This window comes from Leuciscus leuciscus, assembly GCF_965113295.1.
Source record: "Leuciscus leuciscus genome assembly, chromosome: 4".
Taxonomy (NCBI): domain Eukaryota; kingdom Metazoa; phylum Chordata; class Actinopteri; order Cypriniformes; family Leuciscidae; genus Leuciscus; species Leuciscus leuciscus.
Window position 1 is genome coordinate 36,547,918 of NC_138728.1, and position 26,392 is coordinate 36,574,309.

The 26,392-nt window shown below is 40.5% G+C and overlaps 1 protein-coding gene across 1 annotated transcript; it reads left to right on the top strand.

Annotated features, from left to right (window-relative positions):
- Positions 1-5,995: 5,995 nt before the first annotated feature.
- Positions 5,996-12,537, top strand: LOC309497360 (tripartite motif-containing protein 16-like). Its single transcript, XM_082167594.1, has 6 exons — positions 5,996-6,617; positions 7,954-8,049; positions 8,136-8,369; positions 9,930-10,089; positions 10,973-11,020; positions 11,259-12,537. Exons 1-6 carry the CDS (start codon positions 6,048-6,050, stop codon positions 11,774-11,776), a joined length of 1,626 nt encoding a protein of 541 aa, XP_082023720.1. The 5' UTR covers positions 5,996-6,047; the 3' UTR covers positions 11,777-12,537.
- The last annotated feature ends 13,855 nt before the right edge of the window (positions 12,538-26,392 follow it).

Genomic DNA, 26,392 nt, shown 5'->3' on the forward strand with positions numbered 1-26,392 from the left:
CAATCGCAAAGCGGACTGGCTCCGTCTCCACAGCAACGGATGCTGAGGTTCAAGGGTAATGCTGGCGTCAACTAATTAATTAAATTAAATGAATTGATTTTATTTTAATTGAATTAATGTCCAAAACAAATCCCCGTTCTCACGATCGAAAGAGAAACAATTTAAACTGATGGTCATATCAGTCGATAAGGCTCATGGATACTGTAGATTTCCGTTAGATGACACACCAAACCAATGGAAAAACGGTATTTCTCAAAAAATAAACAGCAACATTTAGAAGCGGTAGCCGTAGCACAACTCTGCAGTCTCGTTAATTGAATATATTTACTATATTTTGACTGGAAGGAACCGCGGATGATGGTTTAGCTAATGGTGAGAAGCCTACAGAATATAAAGCAATAAAAATAAGGACAAAAAAATCTCTGATTAAATGTTGAGTAATGTAGCGCTTGAAGTTGAAAAAAATTAATGGCAAATGATAAAAAGCAATGTTCCAGATTGGCAGAAAGAAAAACATGGTGCAGACATGAAATATACTTCCTAGTGAAATACATTAGATTGAAAGTCGTGCTGAGTGACACGGAAAAAAGGGGAAATTCGTGTTTACGAACACGAATCAATAGATTAAATTTGAACTGCAGTGAGACTGGGTTGCGATAGCAACCGCATGGTGAAGAAAAAAAATTAAACTTATCTCGTTATTACGAGATTTTAAGTCGTTATTTTGACATAATATCCGTTATTTCGACATAACTTATTTCGACATAATAAGTTGACATTCTAATCTGCATTAAGCCACATTAAGGTTCTTATAATGGTTTTCTATGGGAGGAAAATGCTTAACATGTAATTAAATGCGTTGCGTTCATATTCTGGGCTCATCTGATTTTTTGTACATAGTATAGTCTACTATATTATGATTTTAGTATCCTAATGATTCATAAATGCACACACAATTATCCATGAACTTGATAAATGTTGCAGATATGTTTTACTATGCACAAACAAATGCCTTTCAACTTATGTGTGCAGAATTAAATGAATGTGCAATTTGTACAAATAAAGTCTGTAGGCCTACTATATGTGTTGAAGCCATTTTTTCCATCTATGTTGATTATATGAAAAGTGAACAGCATGAGTATGATAGGATGCGCAATATATCGGGGGACATAGAGTGGGTCAGACATGATTTTGACCAGCTTCATTAAGTTTTGTTTTGTAGAAAACCTTTCTTTAAAGTGAATTTCGTTTTGTATAAATTGTATCTTAATTTTAATAAATTTTCCATCAACCAATTACCTGGATTTAATAAATAGTAAGTAAATAATAATAAATAAATAAATAAGAAGCAAATATAGCAGACAATAAAGCCTAATCGTGACATTGAGGCGCCGGTGCGGTCACTTGCATTGCACATGAACTGGAGCGCATCTCATCATAAATTAACCGAAACTCAGCGTATGCCTCATATATCTATAGAAAGCTTGAAATGTCTTTAAAGGAACACTCCACCATTTTTTCATATTAAACTATGATTATGAAATCAACTATGCAGTTGATTATAAACTATGATTACGTTTTTTTCATATAACAAACAGAGATTTGGTCCCTAATGAATGAACTGGGCTAAGCTAAGTGCTATCATAGTGTCGCCGCGCGCCAGAGCGATTGAGTGCACGCACTGAGATGAGAGAGATATGCATCAACTCGTCTTAGTTAAGGGAATAACATAGTTTAATATGAAAAAACGGTGGAGTGTTCCTTTAAAAGAAACAATTCAAAATGAAAAGAAATATGCTACTCTCTGATTATGTAATCCATTATGTGCATTTTTCTCTATATGCTCGTCAACTTCATCTTTGCGACACTGACACAAAACACTAGTTTATTAATAAAAATCAATGCACGTGTGTCACCGGATTTACAAATGCACATCTTGCTTGTTGCACGCAAACATATAATGTCGAAATAACGACATAAAAAAAAAAAATATATATATATATATAAATGCGCAGCTCCCCCAGTCAATGATCTAGCATCCCCTCAGCACCTGTTAAAAATTATCTGGTGTGACCCAATAGCGTAATTTGTCATTCTTTAAATATTTACTTTTAAAATATGTGTTATTTCAAGTGTGATTGCCTGACACATACAGAAAACCGTTTTATAATTTTCAAATTTAAACAACTCAGTGTCAGATCGGAGGTTGCGTTGTCGAGGTAAGCTGTGTTGGTCTTATATTGTTTTTAATCTCGCTAAGATAAGGATGATTTTTGTACATTTATAGATTTAAGTATAAGCGTAAATACTGTTTATAGATGATGAGTATTGTGTTATTTGTCAGATAATGGCTGATTTCTCACCAAGCAAATTTGCTTCTATTAATGATGAAGATGTGGAGGCGGTACGAAAGTATTTTCAATTGTTGGCTAACAAATGTTGTTAATGTAATTTTTGAATAATTGTAGCTAATCGTTCTCATTAACGCAGTCGCAATTTATATCTCATTTCATTAGTAAACCTTTGCGTTACCAAGGCAACGACTGACGCATTTGTATTACATTTCAAAGAGCGGCCACTATATGCCCCACATTGAAAAATGTAACCGTAGTTGGTCGGCACGGAAAGGAACGGTTTCGCAATGAGAAATGTTCGGCATGATGATGGAAAAGAGGCTATAATTATTACTGTAATATTCTGAACTTTTAATTGGAACCGAAGTAGAACTGTAGCCTACTCAAAAGCATCAGTCGTTTCTCTCTTCCCGGCCTTCTTTGACCTTACCGCTGTAACAAAGTGAAATGTCTGTAACAGGCACGTCCACGTCCATGTTAGAATGGAATGGTGTAGTAATACTACGTGGCGTTAGAGGGCACTATATAGGCTCACCTGTTTGGCATATAAGGTGAAAGCTGACATGAAGAAGCAAGTCAGTTTGGGGTAGTGGGAACTATTAACTGTGTCCCAATGTGAAGGCTGCATTCTCCGAAGGCCGTATTTGAAGGCCGATTGCGTCACAGTGGCGCGACGAAACGTCACAGCGGTGCGACGAAGGACGTCCCAATTCAAAGACTGAATCCTTCGAAGGTCGCATTTGAAGCCTGATTGCGTCACCAATTCAGTTCTGCATCCTACGAAGGCCAGTTGCGTCATCGCAGCGCGACGAAGGCTAAAAGCGACGCCAAATGCAGCCTTCTTTCCCCGTGAAAGGAAGGATTCAAAAACGGATCGTTAGTGTCCTATTCTACCCCATAAGTCATTGCGCGCCGGTGACGACAGCATTTTCATTTGAAAAAATGGCGTCCTCGAGTTCGATGGTGGAGGGAAAATTCACTTTTAAATATAAGTATTATGTTTTCATTTACTTAAATAGCTAGCGAAACCACAGTCAAAAGCCACAAGTTTTTCTTTCTTATAAACTTCATCTTAAGGGCCAAAATAAATGGACACCTGACTGTTCTGCCTCTGAGTAGATTTTGTGATGCACTTCTCCCCAGGTGACTGACTAAATATGATGGACTGACTGAGTGCCCGGAAAGCTGTGGTAATGGCCCATCTATCATCAGCTTATGATGCTGGATAAAATCTGTGAATTCAGTGGATGATCAGTATGATTTTAGTGTTTGGGCAACTCTTCCTTGCAGAATCTACAAATGAAGCAGCATCTGTCACAAAGACAGCCTGTCACGCTTCACTGTTGCTCCCACACCATACGCTGCACCGTTGCCGTGGCTTGTGGCAAAGAAGTACTTTTATAGTTTGAAATAGCTCCTTGAATGAGCTGGTTGGCATGAAACACCAGACAAATAACTTTTTAAACTGAGAGGCAGATCCATCACTAAATATGTGCATCGCTCTCATTGCAGGATGTTTCTCTTGAATGTCCTCCTCAATCCTGGTGAGGAGCGTTGCCACAGACTTCTTGTAATGTTCCAAGCTGTCACTCACTATGGCATATGACTCTGGTTCTCCTTCATACCCCTTTTCCACCAAAAAAGAACTGGTTCGGAACTGGTGCTGGTTCAAAGTTGGTTCAACTTGCGAACCTTCTCAGAACCTGTTTGTTTTTCCATTGACCAGAGAGCCCAGCAAATGACGTCGTTACGTCACTGTGTACGTTGCCATGAGTCTTAGCTTTCCCAGAAACGCTTCCGCTAACAAACAGTTTGTCTCCTCCACTGACCACTGTTTCGCTTTAGAATCCATCTTTCTTCAATCATTCTTTCTACTAGCTAGCACTGTGTTTTTAGCAATGGCGGTCACAACCTTTCCCGTCGAGTTGTTGGTCACAATAACCCCACCCCCAGCCCCCGACGTAAGCATGACGTGGTAAAAGAACGGTTCTAGTCCAGCAAAGAGTTGGCCGAGAACCGGTTCTTTGGCTGTCGGAACACAAAGAACTGGTTCACGAGTAGGCGCCGGCTCCGAACCGGCACCAGCACTGCTTTGTTGGAAAAGGGGTATTAGACCACAGAACAGAGGGAAACACTTTCACCTGTTTCTGACCGGATCTGATCTTGGCAAGCAGCCCTGTAGTTTTCAGCAAAGTCTACCAGTAGCACCACAGTTTCCTTGTCTGTTTTTGTTTGCTATTTTTTGGCCTGGAAAAATGTGATTTGTTTTCTCTTCACAAAACGGTGATGCAGAAATTCTGTAGCAGCTGTCTTCAGAAAATCAAATACCTCTCCTAGTGTGATTATGGATTCCGGATGTTCACTCTTGAAGCAGCGCTTGGCCTCTAGAATAGACATTGTTAAATGCCGTTTCTGGATTTTCTTAAGCACATCCCTCATCCCTGGTGCTTGCCTTGATATGTCATATCTCATAGAACTCCTTGACTTGATTATATGTAGTAGGTGTGGCAGTCATATTATTCATTTTCTTTTTCTCTTGAAGAAGGCACAGTGATGTTGCGATTTTTTATTTATTTTTATAACTGTACTTTTTTTAGGGCTGCTAGGTAAAGCTTACTTCCTTGTCTAGAGACACTTTCTTGATTTAAAAGGTTAATTCTGTGCAAAGTGGGAAACTGTGACTTCTTCAGAAACGCCTTTTTTGTCTTTGTCTCGCAAGCTCCCTGACTCTTTCTGCCTCCTGGTTTAGTTGTGCGTCTTTCTTTCTTATCTTTCTGCTTTTTTTCTTTTCCTTGAAATTTTCATTATTCCACTTCTTCTCTCTGAATGCCCTTTGTCTTTCAGTATTAGTTTTTACCATTGCGCTGTAGGATGAGATGAACATAGTATAAATACATTTTATTGTTGTTTCTTTATTCGTTATTGTATTTATTTGTTATTATTGGTTGTTGTTGATTAATTAAAGTTACATACATTGATATTTTGTAATAAAAAAACAGTTAAAACTTACTAAACTGATCATTTCATTAGCCACAGTGTTTTCGAGATTATATACTGTATAAACTCCTCTATGGGTTTTAAGAAAGGGAAGTATGGAGGCAGAAATAATACATCCTGGGACATCCATAGTTGCTCTCTGTCAAATCCCATTTCTTCCCCTGCAATGTGTTTTTGCCAGGTTGAATCCAGCTTAATCCACAAAGATAAAAGTATGTGGAGTTCGCCTGGCTTCCCTCTCCATTACCCTCTAAATTACAAAGACAGTTTTACTGTCATGTACAATATGCATAACCCTGTTTGGTTTCTGAACAGACTCTTACCTGGACAAACTGATACCAGAGTTCATCACACGTTCACTGTTTCTCTCAAAGGGTTCAGTGCACAACTGTCTGCCAGCTCTCTGTCACAAATTTCTCTGTTCAGTTTTATTGATTTTTTAAAATTGCAATTACCTTTTCAACAATGGCAATTTCCAGCACATCTGAAAATATTCAGGGTGCTTTCATTGTGTTGTCTGCTTCTCTGTAACAAATATTCTTTGAGCGTCTGTTTGAGACTGACATCTAGTGGACGTTTTATTATCTTTGGCACACGTCACTCAAACACAGAACCAGGAAACATGAGTTATGGGAAAGTGAAACTGAAGTGTAGTTGAGCTGTTGTGTGTTTGTGTCTCTGTGTTCATGCAGTAAAATGGCAGAAGCCAGAATATCTCAGGATGAGTTCATGTGTTCAGTGTGTTTGGATCTCCTGAAGGATCCAGTGGCCACTTCCTGTGGACACAGTTACTGTAAGATCTGTATTACAGACTGCTGGGATCAGGAGGATGAGAAGAGAGTCTACAGCTGTCCTCAGTGCAGACAGACCTTCAGGCCAAGACCTGCTTTAGCTAAAAACACCATTCTGGCTGAAATGGTGGAGAAACTGAAGAATACTAAACTTGCTGCTGACTGTTACGCTGGAGCTGGAGATGTGCAGTGTGACGTCTGTACTGGAAGAAAACACAAAGCCGTCAAGTCCTGTCTGGTGTGTCTGAACTCTTACTGTCAGAATCACCTTGAACAACATGAGAGTTGGTTTAAAGGAAAGAGACACAATCTGACTGATGCCACTGGACGACTGCAGGAGATGATCTGCCAGAAACACGACAAGCTCCTCGAGGTTTTCTGCTGCACTGATCAGAAGTGTATATGTGTGCTGTGTATGGATGAACATAAAAACCACGACACTGTATCAGCGGCAGCACAGAGGACAGAGAAACAGGTATGAACTTACAACTACTGATGAAATAATGTAGACTTAAGTTTTAATTTCATTAATGAAATCTATGACGAAAAGTGTTCATTGACAACCTTTTTTCCATGACTAAGTGTATGTTTACACAACACTGTTTTCAACTGAAAAAACAAACAAATGTGTTTTGGTTGTTCATTTTCAAGACGTTTTGGGGGCCTGGAAACACAAGCTTTTGAAAACATGTTTCAAAATACAAGCTTTTGAAAATGATGCCTTTACGTCTCCATGTAAACAACAAAAATGGAAATTGTGTTTTTTTTAATGAAGTGACATTGCCAACTACTGGCCTGGCAGCACAAGACAGACTTTTTAGTCATTTTCGCAGATCCGTGTGAACGGGGATCATTTTGACAATGTTGTCGTCTGTTTTTAGTACATCGATGTTGTGTTAACCTACCCTAAGACAAGACGATGATGAGACCAACATCATTAAATGATAATATGATTATATCAACATTCAATATCGTTGACGGAAAAAACAGAGACTAAAATGTGGTTAAAAAATAATAATGTTCACGAATACCTGCTGTTCGCGAGTGAAACACGCAGAGTGGATAAAATTCACGCAGAATTATGTCAAAATGCCCATATCTGCGAGTATCCTTGTGAAATATGGTCGATTACGTCTTAAGTGAACTAAAAAGTTGAAACAGAAAATGCATGTGTTGGATGTGTGCAGCTCTTAAAGTGACAGCAGCCTAATAAACCTACTGAAAATTTTTAAATACTAGACAAAAATCCTTAGAGTTATATTTTGAATGGAAACGGATAGGCCTTGTGCATTATTTGCACGAAAATATTTTCTCAGACAATCTGCTGTTATCATGATAAGCAATTCTCTCTGTAGTTCAAACATTAAAACACAACATGCCACAGGAAAAGTGTTCAAAAAGCATTTATTAGCAATAAATATTCATTGTGCTTTTAATGAAAGATAAAATAGTATTCAAGCAATAGACTGAACCGTGAAAGTAACAGAAGCTCATGCAAAACATTTTAACAGGCATAATTAGAAAATAACTGAAGGAAATATTTGATTCATGTTCTTTTGGTTTTCTCTACACAATATAAAAAAAAAAAATACAAATGCAATGAATATACAGGTACTCAGTATCAGCAAGTACCAAAAATGAAAGTATCGGTATTGGACTCGTTCTGGGAAGTGCTATCTATCGGTGCATTCCTAGTTTGAGCCTTTGAACATTTCCATACTAGATCTCACATCAATATTTGCTTCATATCAGCTGTTCACATGATGATTTTGTGGTAGTATTACTCTCACTGTCATTGGTTTGTCCTTTAGCACCAGCTGAAGGAGACGCAGAGGTTGTTCCAGCAGAGGATCCAGCAGAGAGAGAAAGATCTTCAGCAGCTGAGAGAGGCTGTGGCGTCTCATAAGGTGAGTCTGGAGAAGAAGAGAAGTTTGAGACGTCTCAGTCAGGACTCACTGAAGCCACTGTGTGATTGTGATGTGTGTCCTAACAGCGCTCTGCACAGACAGCAGTGGAGGACAGTGAGAGGATCTTCACTGAGCTCATCCGCTCCATTGAGAGAAGCCGCTCTGAGGCGACACAGCGGATCAGAGATCAGGAAAAGACTGCAGTGAGTCGAGCTGAAGGACGACTGGAGCGACTGGAGCAGGAGATCAATGATCTGAGGAGGAGAGACGCTGAGCTGGAGCAGCTTTCACACACACAGGATCACATCCATTTCCTGCAGGTAACAGAGATCTAGAAGAACAGGGTCATAGTGGACTTGAGCAAGAGACTCAAAGAGAAACATTTCTTGAGAGCAGAATGAGCCGTTGACTGAAGTGTTGATGATGAAGATGTTTTGAGCTTCCAGACAACAACAGTTTAAAACTTAACTAATATTTAAACTTTTTTTTTTACAACAGTGTGAAACTTGATGGTACCATCCGACACAATTTTTTTTTTTTTACAACTTTTCACAATGCTGAATTTTGGTTGCAATTAGGTAATGTTAACATAGGTTTTAAAAATATATATTTTAAAACCACACCTAAATTAAAAAACGATTTAACCAAAGTAAAATGTCGAATAGGTATGTTTTCTTTAAGTACTCAAAAAACCCAGACATCCCAAGTCTCCCGGAAGTTCCGGGAGTCTCCCGCATATTGATAGCGGCTCCCTGATGCCCGCAAATCAGTTAAAATCTCCCGGAAGCAAGAGCGCGCAAGCGTAGTCTAAACTCAATTTTCTTTTGAGTTTAGACAAGACAGACAATTAAGGCATAATGTACAGTTGTATCACTAAAAACAATAAACAACTGGACACGAAATATTGATGCAAAAGTTTTTATCAGCTCATTTGTAACAAATTTTAACTTTTCAGCAAAAAGTTCCTCAAAGCAGCTTAAGCCAAGACACGAAGTTCAAAAAAGATAAACATGCAGTATGATTTAATCATTTGTTAGAGATATTATCTGTTATGCAGGCTATTATTAATTAGGCATATTGACACTCACTGAGTCGTTGTAAATGTGACGCCGGTGGGGATGTTGAAGTTGATGTTTTTAGTTTGTTCAGCCAAAGCATCTCCTTCTGTGGACTTTTCTTTGGTTGCTTCTAAAACACAATTATTATAAATATGTTTGCGGTTGAATTTCATGCTAAGGTTATATATATCTGAAAGTGGACACTTGCTATCAGGATTTGATGTGAGTTTATTTCTCCACTTCTCTCTGTCTGCAGTGGTCAGAGTCCAGTAGCTCTTTAGACTACCCTCACATCTATGTCCTGTCTCGGTCATAACCTTAATTATTATAAATATAAATTATAATCTGTCTGGTTTCCAGTCCGGCGCGTGAGAGGAGTTGTATAATCTAGAGTAGCACACTGTTCTTTAATTCAGTACATCCTGGTTTTGTCGTAGTGGATGGAGATAAAATACGGAAATATAGCAATGCTGCGTTTTGAAACCACAAAACCTGACCACTAATCTACTCGTAGCCTTTGAACTGCTTTTCCTAAGCAAATCTACTTAACCCTCAAACCCTACTCAACATTTATGTTCTTAGCTAATGTTTTATCATCCAAAAAACAACAACGATTGACTAGACAGTTCACATATAGTGTGTGACTTGCTATTATTTGTTGCTCTAATGTCATATAATGAAATGTATCTGATGCTGTGAAAGAGCTGGATTTAGTTCAGTTACTAAAGATGTCAAGATCAACAAGAGCCGCTGAAATCTGACAGTAGTGCAGGTTATTGATGAAGTGTGGAGGTGATGAGCTTTGATTTCTGTTTTCTGTAGAGTTTCCAGTCTCTCTCAGCTCCTCCTGAATCTACAGACGTAAATGACAATCCCTTCAGTTCTCTCTCCTCTTTTGATGTTGTGAGAGAATCTGTCCGTCAGCTGAAAGACAAACTGGAGGATTTCTGCCAAGAGGAGCTGAAGAAGATCTCTGACAGAGGTAAAGTCCTGGGGCCTCATTTATAACCGTTGCGTTGCACAAAACAGGCCCTGAAAGAGGCGTACGCCACTTCCGGTGCATAAATTGTGATTTCTAAAAACAAACTTGACGGGAAAATTTGTGCACCTGCACGTAAACTCTGAGTCATGTGTACAAACATTCTGGAGACGGAGCAGTTTGGCGACACCGATGGTGAGCTGGAGTTAAATGTCTTTTGGGTCACTTTTAGACAGAACATTTTAAGAAAATTATACATATATAGAAAGATAATACAAATATAATTTCACTCACCAAGCCTATCACATGAAGCAAACATCCATCCTTTCTTAAATGGCCCGTTTAGTGAAACTGACGCATATATAAATATAATGCTTTTTGAACACTTTTCCTGTGGCATGTTGTGTTTTAATGTTTGAACTACAGAGAGAATTGCTTATCATGATAACAGCAGATTGTCTGAGAAAATATTTTCGTGCAAATAATGCACAACAAGGCCTATTCGTTTCCAAGTCAATTAAAAATACTATTGGCCAATGGAAAAGATTGAGAAAAACTTTATCTGTATTCAAAAACAAGGCAAGGATAGGCTGCTAAATGATTTTCCTAATGTCTTATACCATTAATCAATTAATTAATTTGTCTAAAGTCTAAATATTTTTTACCGTACGCCATTTTCGGCTTTCGGGCGCACGTACACTTTAAGTAAGGATCATACACACAGTTTTATAAATGAGACCCCTGGAGATTCATCAGCTCTCAGAAATGATCCTCCATCATCTCATATCATGCAGAAGATCATATTAGAAATGTCTTAGGAACGGATGCATGGATCATTTTCTCTCAACATGATAATCACACTCTTCATGTCTGTTGATTTCCACAGTCACTTTCACCAACATTGTTCCCAGAACCAGGAACGACTTCCTACAATGTAAGTCACTAAGAAAACAAGCAGAAAAACTCACAGTGTCTTCATGTTCTTCCTGTAGAAGGTGAAAGAAAACATGATAGAAGAGTTTTAGAGTTGATCATGTAATTGATGATTTGCACAGGATATCTGGTAAACTGTACTGAGACACTGCTGATATATTGAACATGAATAGTTCAGCTATAATAAAAGATCAGACAGATTCATAATTCCTGATTCTGATGTGTTTTCTCTCCATCAGATTCTCATCAGTTCACTCTGGATCTGAACACAGTGAATGAACACCTCCGTCTGTCTGAGAGGAACAGAGTGATTACATTCACTTACACAGATCAGCCGTATCCTGATCATCCAAACAGATTTGATGTGTTTCCTCAGGTGTTGTGTAGAGAGAGTGTGTGTGGACGCTGTTACTGGGAGATTGAGTGGAGTGGTAGTGTGGAAATATCAGTGTCATATAAGAGCATCAGCAGGAAGGGATCGGGTATTGAGTGTTTGTTTGGATATAATGATCAGTCCTGGAGTTTGTCCTGCTCTTCCTCCAGTTACTCATTCATCCACAATAAGATAGAGACTAAACTCCCTGTAAAGCCCATCAACAGGAGAATAGGAGTGTATGTGGATCACAGTGCAGGAACTCTGTCCTTCTACAGCGTCTCTGACACAATGAGCCTCATCCACACAGTCCAGACCACATTCACTCAACCGCTCTATCCTGGGTTTGGGGTTTATAAGGGATCATCAGTGAAACTGTGTTGATGAATCAGAACAGACTGTAGAGAGATTCTACCCATAATGCTTTGAGCTGCATGATAAATCAGTAACAGTGAGATGTTATAGAGTCTCTTATTTTCTCTTCATTACATTAATTCTACAGCTGATCTTCTGTCAGTGAAATATCATGTCAGAATAAATGTGTGTAATGAATCCTCATATAGACAGTAAGATCAGTGTGTGATTGTGAGTCATAATGAGTGACGGTGTGTATCTGTGCTTTTCTCAAACTCTATTTGTGTTGATGGAAATCAGTCATTCAGTTCTTACTGTAGTGTCACATTAATTATTTTATATTACTATCAAAATTAACTTTGAATTTAATTATCACACACAATTTAATAAAATGTCATTCAATAAAAAAGTAATTTGTTGTAAAATTGATAAATGACAGTTCATTAATAAATGTAAAATATATAAACCCATATCATCTGATCATACTGTAATCCTTTGATCAGTGAAAGTATAAGCATAATTATTCTAATCCAGTTTACATTAAATAAACTCCTCCTGAACAGAACTGAATTTACAGACCTGAGACTCTGACAAAACTGAGATAAGATAAAAACAACAACAAGGATTGAGTAGAATCATCATCAGGTAAATCTAGATAACTCAGAAATATATGAAGTTTGAAAGAAGGAAAACTGTAACCTGACCCATGTGATCTATACGATGACCTTTGACCTTCCTGAAAGATGCGCCAATCCACTGGATTATGACCTCTGCCAGTGTTTCTTACTAGTAGTGGGAAGTTCGGATCATTTTACTGACTCGGATCTTTGAATCTCGTTCAGCAAAATTAACAAATCTTTTTTTTGAGTCATTTCGTTCATTTCAGCAGAATATAATTAAAATGTCATGTTAAATAGCCCAACACATCTAGTCCTTACGAAAATGTTGATTACATTTGAAAAAATAAAAATAAACCATAAACTAAACTAGCCAAATCCAAATGATAAGAAACTGAAATGTTTAATTAATTGATTAGTTGGGTCTTAAGTTCAGGCTATTGCAGTCTGTTAGTTCACTTCACCTCCTGATCCGAGACGTTCTTTCTTTTGCAACTTCACATTGATCACGTCTGTCCCCCGCCTCGTGTCTTCGGGTTCAAACAGGAAACAGAAATGATTAGTTTGAGTCTTCGGGAGTTCGGGTTCGGCTCGGCCGGGTCCTCCGAGTCTTTCGTTCCTCCTGTCAGTCCCAATAGAGACTATACTGTCACTACCGGAAAGAGAAATGATTAGTTTCGAGTCTTTCAGGTCTGAGTCCTTCGTTCTTTTGTCACGGGACCGCTGGTATCTCGCTGCAAATACAACATTAGATTTGTATTATCAGAGCCGCCTTAACCTAATGTTAGGCCCCGGGGCTGAGAGGTTTTGAAGGCCCCCCATCCCCTCGATTTATAGAGTCTCATTTAAAAAAAAGTGTAATATCTAGGTAATCTACATTACAGTTGAGAAATTTCAACTTTATGCAAATGAGAAGTGATTTTCGCGAGCGACAACCAATAGGACAGAAGCCTTTCAGTGGAGCTCAGCTCCCGTCACCGTCTCGAGTGCAGTGCTGGCAAGACAGAAGACATCAAGGGCAATTTCATTGTTTTATATGATTTGACTGTAACTAACCACAAACATGGATATAATAAAATGATGCATGGAAAAGAAACTGTCGACAGTCTCAGTGAGTTTAATTCATACATTTCTAGTTCGAGTGTTGTAATTTTATGATGCAAGTTTAGCAATGCTGCAGTTCATTTTACAGTTTCTCCTGCATTATGTTGACTATTAGGGACAGGAAAATGTATTATTTGTCGAATTCGGATGACGTTTTAGTGTGAGTGAGTTTAATTTGTAAATTGATCGATCGTTAATCTAGTAAATTATTGAATCCACTGAACACTGCGGTGTGGTAATATAAAAACACTCTCCCAACAGCATACTGTTTCTTGAGCCTAATTCCTAGTCAAATTATAATAATATAGTTGAATGACTTGTGATGGAGTTTTGTTTAGATGTGGCCAGACGAGCAGTCTACCAATAACATTAGAGCGACAGCACTACCGACGCCCACAAGCGACTTCACAGTATAGAGACTAGCGACATACAGCGACAAAATCGCTGGCTGTGTGAACGGGGCTTATGGGGCCATGTGGGTCACTCAATCAGCAGACATGTAACGTGCGATTAGAGTGATTGACTGAAAACCTGACAAGTTACAAAACAATATGACCTTTTCAGCTCAACATGGGAGGCCCCTGAACTTCAGCCCAGGTAAGCCCGTGCATTAATGCGGCCTTGTGTATTATTGACTGTGTCTGAATGTATATTTAGGAATTAACATACAATTATCAAAATATATGTGCAATAAAAAAAGTCCATCTTGTTATTGTCCCTGTCCTTCTCTTTTTTATTGTTAAATGTTTCTTGTGCATCTGTGGTGTGTTTATTATAGTGGTGGGCCGTTATCGGCGTTAACGTGCTGCGTTAACGCGAGACTCTTATCGCACGATAAAAAAAATATCGCCGTTAATCTATTCTCCAAGTTGGGTTGGGAGATGGCTCTATACTACACAAGCTATGATGACGCAATCTACCCGCGGCCGCGAGGTAAACCCGGCTGCAACGCATATTCGTCGTCATCTTAAGTAAACACGGCTGAAAGTGAAAGCTGGTGAAAAAGATCGGTGCAACATCCATTATTTGGACTTGGTTCGGGTTTAAGCCGTCAGACGAGCAGCAGCAGCAAACTATATACAGAGTGTGTGGGCCGGGGTAACAGTTCGGTAAGTTAACACACGACTAATCCGTTCTACCACCTCAAATTCAAAACGAAACATGATATCACTGAATACCAGCGCGCGCGTATTATTCCCATTCCAATATATCTTAGTGGTGTAGCACATAATCTCGATTTTAAGAATCGTTGTTGTGTTTCTTTTTAACTGAAAAGACATCAGTTAGACAATATTCTAATTTTAAATTTGGGGTTTCATAAGCTCCAAGCCATAATAAACATTAGACCTACTTAAGTCTCTGCAGCTAGTGTACTTAAATTTTATTTATCTGCAAAATTATGTTGTATACTTACAGTTTTGCACAATATATGTTCTCAAAACTACATACACCCTTTAAAAAAAAAACATTTAGCAGTTGTTTAGCAGGGTCTGTAATCTGTTCTGAAATGGTTTTATTATAAAATACTGTATATCGTTATCGCAAGAGGCTGCAATGTATATCACAATATAGATTTTAGGCCATATCGCCCATCCCTAATTGATAGCCTATAGTAGTTGATAATAACATAGGCCTACCTAATGTTGCCTACGGACGGTAACAGTACAGTAGTAACCTTTTACAGTCTATGAGTAGAACAGCTTTCTCAAGCAGTTTGTGATGCATTTTGGAAACAGGAGATGAGCCCCTGGTCTAATGCGCCACCTGGCTTGAGAAACCCGTTCTCAAAGACTTACTTTTATAGTCATTATTTGGGTAGCACACATATTCTGAATGCCTTCGGCAGAATTCAAATGAGCCATTTTAATCTAGATTAATCTAGATTAATTTCAAAATTAATCTAGATTAATCTAGATTAAAAAAATTTATCTATGCCCACCTCTAGTTTATTATTATTATTATTATTATTATTATAATTATTGTTGTTGTTGTTATTAGATAATAAATATATATATATAATTGTTGTTACTATTAGATAATTGGTGTTATTATATAATATATATATATAAATATAATTGTTATTATATATATATATATATATATATATATATATATACATACATACATACATATAAAATAAAAACACACCAATTGTATGTTAATTCCTAAATATAAAAAAATATACAGTCAATAAGAATCTAATGTAGTATTTGTAGCGAGATACCAGGGGTCATGTGACAAAAGATCGAAGGACTCAGACTCGAAAGACAACTAATCATATAAGCTGTGTCCCAATGTGAAGGCTGCATCCTTCGAAGGACGCGTCATATAGCCTTCGTAGGATTTCCTAATTGCGCAACAGGTGTTCCCAATTACCACTCCCGGTGAAAATTGAATATTAGCCTACTCCCACTCGTCATCGGCAGCTGTCACAGTTGCCAGGCGACAAGAATAATTCCTCCGTAGGCTAGACCGGTCCGAGCACTTCAGATGCGCCCTTTCATATGGGACGCAGCTGTAGTTTTTCCCCAATGCGGTAAATATACTCTTTCTGGAAAAAATATCAGTGACATGGCAGCCATCGATTGAGTCAGCCCTGCAAACCTGTTGTTAGACAACATAGTGGATAGTGGAAATATGCAGTCAAACACTCTGGAGACCATCCCAGATGATGTCCCACCAGAAGGAGGCCTTACCAGGGTCTCCCTGCTCCGCTCAATACAAGTTTACATAATTTTTTCTTATTTTATGTACTGTAAATTTAAATGTTTATGTTGATTTTGATATGTTTAACGTACGTTGTTAATAGTTGGAAAAAGTACTTTAATGTAGCCCGTGGAACAAATGATTTTCATTTACCAATTTTATTTGGAGAAAAAAAAAAGGTATAGAAGAATTTGTTTCATGTAGAAATGATGACTGTCATTACAACAATAAACAATGTCCAGAACAATTCAGTCTCTTTGATTTACACATTTAAAGTTGCATAAAAATAATGTACAGATTTTTTCTTTCCTTTTAAAAAATAAAAGTGAAAAAAGTTCAACAAGAATATGTAGAAAAAAAATATATTTTTCAATCATTCTCTCAAGAAGAGAAAACAGCCTATTCATCCTCTCCCTACTCTCCTGTGCTCTCCTCGCCTCTGCCTCCCTCTCTAGTTGCATGTCTTCTGTTATAGAAGGTCTAGCCTACGGAGGAAGACAAAACTTGTAGTCCATTATAACATCTACAAAGACAGCCTGCATGCTTTCAATATGGAACTAGGCAAAGCTAGACAGACTTTCTTCTCAAATATTATAAACAGCAATTTAAACAACACACGCACTCTTTTTGCTACTGTAGAGAGACTGACAAACCCCCCATGCCAGATTCCTAGTGAAATGCTCTCAAACAGCAAGTGCAGTGAGTTTGCTTCTTTCTTCTCTGAGAAAATCAATAATATCAGAAAGGTGATCAGCACATCCTTGAGTTGCACTGGGGTCAGACAGATCAGACCACCTGAGAAAGTAGTTACTATGTCTGACTTCAAAGAAATTGATGGCAAAATTTTGGAAGAAACCGTACAACACCTTAAAACATCAACATGCGCCCTTGACACACTTCCCACATCTTTTTTCAAAAGTGTGCTAAACAGTTTAGAAGCAGATCTTCTAGAAGTGGTAAATGCCTCACTTCTCTCTGGGAGTTTTCCAAACTCCCTGAAAACTGCAGTTGTCAAGCCCCTCCTGAAAAAGAGCAATCTGGATAAGACCATATTAAGCAACTATAGACCTATCTCAAATCTTCCTTTCATAGGCAAGATCATTGAAAAAGTTGTCTTCAATCAGCTGAACAAATTCTTAAGCTCGAATGGATACTTTGACAATTTTCAATCTGGTTTCCGACCGCACCACAGCACAGAGACAGCGCTCATAAAGATAATAAACGATATTCGCTTAAATACTGATTCAGGAAAATTATCAGTGCTGGTACTACTCGACCTCAGTGCTGCATTTGACACTGTCGATCATAACATACTTCTTGACAGGCTGGAAAACTGGGTGGGGCTTTCTGGGATAGTCCTAAAATGGTTCAGGTCATACTTAGATGGGAGAGGTTATTATGTGAGTATAGGAGACCATAAGTCTGAGTGGACATCCATGACATGCGGAGTCCCTCAAGGCTCAATTCTTGCACCACTCCTGTTCAACCTGTATATGCTCCCAATGAGCCAAATAATGAGAAATAACCAAATTGCTTACCACAGCTATGCAGACGACACACAGCTGTACTTAGCCCTATCGCCTAACGATTACAGCCCCATTGACTCCCTGTGCCGATGCATTGACGAAGTCAACAGTTGGATGTGTCAAAACTTTCTTCAATTAAACAAAGACAAAACTGAAGTTATTGCGTTTGGAAACAAAGATGAAGTTCTCAAAGTGAACGCATACCTTCACTCTAGGGGTCAAACAACTAAACATCAAGTCAGGAATCTTGGTGTGACACTAGAGTCAGACCTTAGTTTCAGTAGTCATGTCAAAGCAATAACTAAATCAGCATACTATCATCTGAAAAATATTGCAAGAATTAGATGCTTTGTTTCCAGACAAGACTTAGAGAAACTTGTGCATGCTTTCATCACCAGCAGGGTGGATTATTGTAATGGACTCCTCACTGGCCTTCCCAAAAAGACCATAAGACAGTTGCAGCTCATACAGAACGCTGCCGCCAGGATTCTGAGCAGAACCAGAAAATATGAACATATCACACCAGTCCTCAGGTCTTTACACTGGCTCCCAGTTAGATTTAGGATTGATTTTAAAGTATTATTACTGGTATATAAATCATTCAATGGCCTAGGACCTCAATACATTGCAGATATGCTCACTGAATATAAACCCAACAGATCACTCAGATCATTAGGATCATATCAGCTAGAAATACCAAGGGTTCATTCTAAACATCGTGAGTCGGCTTTTAGCTATTATGCCAGCCGCAGCTGGAACCAGCTTCCAGAAGAGATCAGATGTGCTCCTACAGTGGTCACATTCAAATCCAGACTCAAAACACTTCTGTTTAGCTGTGCATTTACTGAATGAGCACTGTGCCGCTGTTCGTCCGACTGTTTGTACTGTACTGTATTTTACTCTATTTTTCTAAACTGTTTTAATTATTCTTATTTCTTTTAATTATTTTAATTTCTCCTATGTGATAATGTGAAAGTGACGTGTATTAATGTGGGTTTGAAAGTAGAACAGTATTTAAATGACGATATTAAAGTTTTCGTCTGAGAAAGAATGTGAACGCAGTGCTAAAGTGCTAAAGAAAGTGAAAAGAACGTGTGAGTAAATGAGGGAGAAAAGAAAGTTAAAGGAAAGTTGATAGATGGAAGTCGTAAGAAGATTGAAGGTTAAAAGAAGGTTGAAAGATTTAAGTCTTAAGGGAATCCTTTGAAAGAAAGATCTATAATAATATTCTTTTTTTTATTTTTTAAAAGTACTGTATTTTATTTTATTTTTCTAAACTGTTTTAATTATTCTTATTTCTTTTCATTATTTTAATTTCTTCTATGTAAAGCACTTTGAATTGCCATTGTGTATGAAATGTGCTATATAAATAAACTTGCCTTGCCTATAGCAAAAACAATAACTAACAAAACAGCATCAGGCATAAGAAACATTCAAAGTCAATTTGTATTAAAGAGAAGAAGTTTTATTCTCTTTAAGAGGTTTGTTCACAAAAAATACCACGACAGCTACCTTGTGATAGGAACAAGACCTGTCACACAGAAAACAGACAGTCTTTTTATACCTATAGTCTCTTCTCCTGTAATTTCCTGCTCCCCCAGTAAACCAGGTCTAACTGGAAAAAGAAATACAGTGGTCTTTCTAACCCCCCCCCCCCCGCCCCAGAGTTTTACTGTTCTCCCACCTGCGAGGCCGAAACCAGATAACCCTCTGTCTTTTGTAAAACATTGGCCCTTCTGACCCCTCCCGTGTTTTACTGTGTGTTCTTTTGTTCCCGTCACGAGCATACATACATACATACATACATACATCCCAGGAGGGAAAAAACACATGATTGAATTGAAAGAAAACCCACTCAATGTTTAAGAAAATGAATAGGGAAAAAATAAAACTATTCATTTTTCCATAACACTTCTCTGATCAAGTCCTCTGTCTTGCCGTCTTCGTGCTGGTGCTGCTGCCCCTGGCTCCTCCTCACCGTGGGCACCCACTACTGAACTCGGCCCTGGTGTGTCCTCAGGGATTGAGGCGATGAGGACGGGGGGTTGGCGCAATGCCTCTGTCACAACATCTCATCCATGAGGACAAACCAGGGCCAAGTTTCAGCAGTGGGTTTCCCACTCACACCCTCACATGTCCCAGGACACTTGCAATCCTAAGGGCAGAGCAAATGAACCATGGCTTGTTAACAACAACAGCACAATACATTTCAGCAAAGATGTGTGTATTAATTTACTTACTTTGTATTTATTTTTAATTTTTTTTCTGAATTGCTCTAAAAAAAGCAGAAAAGGGTACTTAACACAGGTTAGCAATCTTAAGTGCATTGTTAACACTGAAAAATATGACACATCAAGACATGTATACAAAATAGTTTAGAAATCATATTTCTGGATACTCAAATTTGGTTAAAACTAGGGATGAGCGAGTACAGCATTATCTGTATCTGTATCTGTTAACCATATGAATTATCTGTACTCGGACTGGGCGGGGCCTAACCCGGAAATGGGCGGGATTTAACCCGGAAGTGGGTCGGGGTTGTCTTGAAATGGGCGGGGCTTTAACCGGTATGTTATTTTAAGCATGCAATTGATATGGGTTGATCAGAAATTGTTATATTTATTGCTGATTTGAAAACTATTTACATGACAGCATCAGCATTGAGCTTCAGATCAATGGGTTTGATCACGATAACAAACGAACTACAGAACAAGTTTTGCAACACATGCGGTTGCAATTATGAAGTAAAATGTAATGAACAAGAGTTTTCATCTCAACTAGGGCTGGGTGATATGGACCAAAAGTCATATCCCGATATATTTAGGCTGAATTTCGATATACGATATATATATATCCCGATATTTTTTATTTTTCATGTTTTATTTTTTTTAAAATATGTTAACACACACACACACACACAAGTACTGTCCCCCTTTACTTAACATAAATTGTAAGAATATGACTAATAGTAAAGACTAGTACTAATAAACATTAGGCCTATGCTAAAGCTATTAAATAGCAGTCCCAAACTAGTTTTTGTTAATACAATGTTGGTATGAGCCACCACAGTCATTTAAAAATATAAAAAAATAACACAAAGAAAAATAGTGGCATTTTGGGGTTAATATGGAAATGACAGTTACCACGGTGAATACACAATACTAACAAGAACTGTTAATGAAACATGGAAACTGCTCCAGGTGAATAGAATGAAAATCATACCTGCATTACTTTTATTTCGTGTAATTTACAACTTAACGGCGTTGCATGCTCGTAGTTTCTTTTGCACTTTATATACAGTGAGGCGATACAGCGCGCGCCGCCGCATTTGCGCGTGCAATTGAATGTGCGCTACGACTACAGTATAACGGCTGACAGGACAAGAAAGTCAGTTTTTCTGAGGTGAAAGACTTTATTTCATGTTATAACATAACATGCTCTAAACACGCACGCAAAGTGGAAAAGGAGGGGCGGGGGCGCGGGGAGCAGTGCAGAGAGCTCCGGGTCAGCTGGCTTGGAGCAAGGATCACAGCGCAAATTTGAACTATATCGATATATGCGATATGGTCTAATTCCATATCGCATTTAAAATATATATATATATATATATTCTTTATATCGATATATCGCCCAGCCCTAATCTCAACATAACTTTCTTTTTTTTTAAATCCAAGCACAGATATTGACTCGTATTACTCGTATATACTCGTACTCGACAAAAGTGCTTTATCCGTACCGGATACTCGTTTCAGCCCTACAAAAACACATAAAAGTGAAACCTCATTGCCTTATCTAATGCTTTTCTTATTGTTGTGGGCTTTATAGGGTGAGTGATATTTCTTATAATACACAAGTGAGACAGACTAGTGCAAATATTACAAATAGGTCATTAAACTAATATTAACACAAGTTTTGCCTCAAACTACCTGACAAATGAAGCCATGCAATGGTGACGAAGGAGTTAAGATGAAGTTTATAAGAAACATTAACTCTGGTTTCGCTAGCTATTTGAGTAAATGAAAACATAATACTTACATTTAAATGTGAATTTGCTGTCCACCACCGAACTCTAGTCTCGGCCGCCTTAAAAAAAAGAAAAAAAGAATGCTGTCGTCACCGGCGCGCAATGACTTATGTGGTAGTATAGGGTAGGATAGGCCGCTTAGGATCCTTTTATGTATCCTTCCTTTCACGGGGAAACGAAGGGTGCATTTGGCGTCGTTTTGAATCAGGGAAGCCTTCGTCGCGATGACGCAACCGGCCTTCGAAGGATGCAGAATTGAATTGGGACAGCCTTCATCGCGCCGCAGTGACGCAATCGGCCTTCAAATGCGGCCTTCCAAGGATGCAGCCTTAGAATTGGGACATCCTTCGGCGCGCAGCTGTGACGCAATCGGCCTTCAAATATGGCCAATCGGCCTTGGGAGGATGCAGCCTTCACATTGGGACACAGCTATAGACAAGAATACGCACTTTAATGTAACAATAGGAGCGTTTCCAGTACAGATTTGCGCAAAACTTTTACGATTTTTTTCTAAATATCGATAAAAAACTATTGCGAAATGACGGCGTTTCCATTAACTGATGTTATGCGACTAAAACGTAATTTTTTCCTCTCGCGATAAGTCATTCCAAAAATCATGGCAACGGACGTTGGTAGGTTTATATATATCACAGCCATTATTATTATTAATGGAAGGAAACGTAGGCGTGTTATCCAAGCATTAATGGCATGGAAAGACCCTTATACTATGAGGTGTTTCTGGGTTCTCTTACGAGAGGAAAAAAGAGGGAAAACCTCTTTTCCTCGAGATATTGAAGCCAAAAATTTTCCTTAATTTTGCAATAATGTAAAACTCATTGCAGCAGCATGCAGACATGGGCGAGACAGCTCGCGCGCCCATTGGCTGCTCTGCGGCAACTGCACCAGCCTATCGATAGAGGCCCCTCATGACGTCAGAACCAATGAGGGTGTTTCGCGCCCATTACGTCATGTCCCGCCGAAAGCGGGTGGGGCTAGGGCTATAAATACGGCCCAGAGAGGCTGGTTTGGTCAGTTTTTTCATCTCTTCAGCGAGCCTACGCATCGCTGGATCCTGAGAGGAAGCCGCGTCGCCTGATTCAAGCACTCAGCGGGATTAGTTCTGCATCTGAAGCTGCCGGTCGACAACTCGCCGCCTTCAGTCGCCGTTCCTGCTCACGCTTTCCGGCGTACATATCCTTTTCTCTGCTACTGTGTTTTGTGTATTTGTGTGTTCGCCGCCGCGACACACACTCTCATTGCACTAAAAGACTGCCCTCACTGCGAGCTAGTTACTGCCTATGGTGACTCTGCGGACTCACCTGGCATCCTTCTCTGAGACTGCTCCTCCGCCCCCCAACCCGCAAAGCTCGCCGGTGCGCCCGCTTGCCTTGCCTGCTTGGAGGATGATACCTGCTCTCCCTCTGTTCGAGCCGCGCAAACCGCGCCGTTCACAGGGGATGTCAGGAGCGGACGGTCACGGGGCTAGCTTTCTCTCTCCCTCTGTTCGAGCCGCGCAAACTGCGCCGTTCACAGGGGAGGCTGGAAGCGGACAGTCGGGGTTAGTTTTTCTTTACGTACAAGAAAGCTACCCTGCCCCTGCGCCCCATTCACGCGTGGCTCAGTGGCGGAATCTTTGGTTTTTCGCACGAGAGACCGGTGTTCGAATCCTGGTCTAACGGCAGATAAATTATGCCTCCAATGCTTCGCTCTGTCAGTTCCCTGTAAGGCGACTGCAGATGTGCATTTTGCAGCCAACGAGCGCGTTGTACAACCCGCTCGCCTGCACCCAAACACCGTTTCTATGGTTCCCGTGCGTCACTGGCGAAAGGAGAAAAGAGTGTTTATGTCCCGCTGCGGCCGGGCCGAATTCTATTTCTCACACATTTCTCATTCCCCTCTGAAGTTCAGGCGACTGGAAATGTCAATACTGCAGTGAGCGAGCCTGTTGTAATGCACGCACGCCTGCAAACAAACGCTCTCTGATAATACTCGCGCTAACTAAATGCCTATGTGTCTTCCCCTGTGGCCCAGTGGCAGATTCTCAGGCTTTCGCGCGAGAGACCCGTGTTCGATCCCGGGTCTACCGGCAGATAAAATTATGCCGTCAATGCTCGCTCTGTCAGTTCCCTGAAAAGGCGACTGCAGATGTGTATTTTTGCAGCCAACGAGCGCGTTGTACAACCCGCTCGCCTGCACCCAAGCACCGTTTCTATGGTTTCCGTGCGTCACTGGCGAAAGGAGAAAAGAGAGTGTTCCTAGTCCAGCTGCGGCTGGACCTACCTCCATTCTCACACATTTCTCTGGAAATGTCAATATTGCAGTGGACGAACCTATTATAATACACGCACGCCTGCAAACAAACGCCAGCATGTTGACGCTCTCTGTTTCTATGGCAACTTCTCGCTCGTTCAGTTCCAGTAAATGCGACTGTTCCAGTGTATTCTGCAGTAAACAAGTCGGCGACACAGCCCGCTTGCCTGCACACAAACGCCGCTTTTACGGCTACCCAGATAAATCCCATAAGAGTGTATTTTCTGGTGTTCCGGCCACGGCCGATGGTGTTATGAGTGTAGACAAAATGCCCACTGCCCAGTGCTCATTCCTACACAGAAACACAGGCCGTCACACAGGGCTCGCGCACATGAAATCGACCCAGAACGATTGCGCATTAAATGTGGTAAATGTGCCCACTGCCCAGTGCCCACAAACACTACGTTCTGCATGTCTCAAAGTTTCTGTAAAACGAAACCAACATGCATTCACTCTGCTCAGGCGGACAATGCTCTCAGTGTTGTAAATGTGCCCGCTATCCCACGCCCACATTCACACATAGACATGACAGGTCTTACGGGACTCGCCCAGCCCTCCCCCTCTCGGTTGACCACCGCAGAGAAGTCGAGCGCGGGCAATCTGCCCGCTGTTATCAGCGCGCCCCCTGCCTCAAATGTCATAAGCGCGACGCTTATGTTGCAGCACACTGAAGCCCCTCTGTCGCTGAGCGACCAGAGCGCGCTTCGCATTCAACCCCTAGCCATTCGTGCAAACGCATGGGCAAGGCTACCCGGGGTTTCGAAGTGGGTGCTAGACATTATAGAAAGAGGCTATTCGCTACAGTTCGGTCGACGCCCGCAACGCAAAGCGGCGCGAATCGATACTACGGTGAAAAAGGAAGTAGCACACCTACTTCGAGCCGAAATAGCGAAGTTACTGAGCAAAGGGGCTATAGAACCCTTATCACAAGCTCAGAGCGAAGGGGGCATGTACAGCAGATATTTTCTGGTACCCAAAAAAGACGGGGGTCTCAGACCCATTCTAGATCTAAGACGACTAAACAAAGCACTTCTGAAACGACGGTTCAGAATGCTCACGACCAAGAAAATCCTCACGCAAATTTGCCAAGGGGACTGGTTCATGTCGATAGATCTGAAAGACGCTTATTTTCAAATACAAATAGCGTCACGTCACAGGCGATTTTTGAGATTCGCCTTCGAGGGTCAGGCATATCAGTACACAGTCCTGCCATTTGGCCTATCCCTGGCACCTCGCGCATTCACGATGTGCATGGATGCAGCGCTCGCACCCCTCAGGCTCCGAGGCATACGAGTGCTGAATTATTTGGACGATTGGCTGGTTCTAGCTCGATCACAGTCGGAGCTCATAGAACACAGGACCATATTACTCGATCACCTCAAGAATTTAGGTCTCACAGTCAATTGGGCGAAGAGTTCGCTGTCTCCCAGTCAGAAAATATCTTTTCTGGGCACAGATCTGGACTCGCTGTCTATGACAGCACAGCTGTCGCCGCAGCGCAGACTAAGTATTCAGCGCATGACAGAGATTTTTCGCCATGGCGCTTTAGTTCCGCTCAAAAAGTTTCAAAGGATGCTGGGTCTCATGGCTTCAGCATCCTCAGTGCTTCAGCTGGGTCTGCTTCGCATGCGCCCGCTGCAGTATTGGTTGAAAGCGCGCGCGCCGCGCAGAGATTGGACCTCCGGTCTCGCGCGCCTCAAGGTCGATCAGAAATGCGTCGCAGCTCTGAAACCTTGGACAGTGACCGACTGGTACCGGTCAGGAGTAAGCCTAGGGACTTCCTCGAGTGTGAAGGTGGTGTCTACGGACGCCTCAACCTCGGGATGGGGAGCGCTGCTCGAGGGCAGACCGTTATTCGGCCAGTGGTCGGAACGGGAGAAGCTTCTGCATATAAACTGCCTGGAAATGATGGCAGTCGACAACGCGCTGAGGCACTTTTTGTCCCCAGATAAAAAGACACCACGTCTTGGTCCGTTCGGACAACATGTCAGTGGTGGCTTATATAAATCACCAAGGAGTTATCAGATCCAGAATCCTTCACAGGCTGACGGAACGCCTCCTGGTCTGGGCTCAGCACAATCTGCGCTCGCTCAGGGCAGCGCATGTGCCTGGCCATCTGAATGTGGGACCAGACAGACTGTCCAGAAACTATCTTCCGGCAGGAGAATGGTCTTTACACCCACAGACAGTCAAACTGCTATGGAAGACATTTGGCAGAGCGAAAATAGACCTATTTGAGTCTCAAGAGAACGCTCATTGTCAGGAATTTTTCTCCAAGAGCAGGGATGCGCTGGCTCACGTCTGGCCCCGCTGCCCGCTCTATGCGTTTCCCCCTGTCACGCTCCTACCCCAGGTGTTA

Bases quoted from the DNA above. Each gene is read 5' to 3' on its own strand.
- LOC309497360 (XM_082167594.1), top strand. From the start codon at position 6,048: ATGGCAGAAGCCAGAATATCTCAGGATGAGTTCATGTGTTCAGTGTGT. The intron at 6,618-7,953 runs GTATGAACTTAC...TTTGTCCTTTAG, and splicing joins CACAGAGGACAGAGAAACAG to CACCAGCTGAAGGAGACGCA. The intron at 11,021-11,258 runs GTAAGTCACTAA...TCTCTCCATCAG, and splicing joins CAGGAACGACTTCCTACAAT to ATTCTCATCAGTTCACTCTG.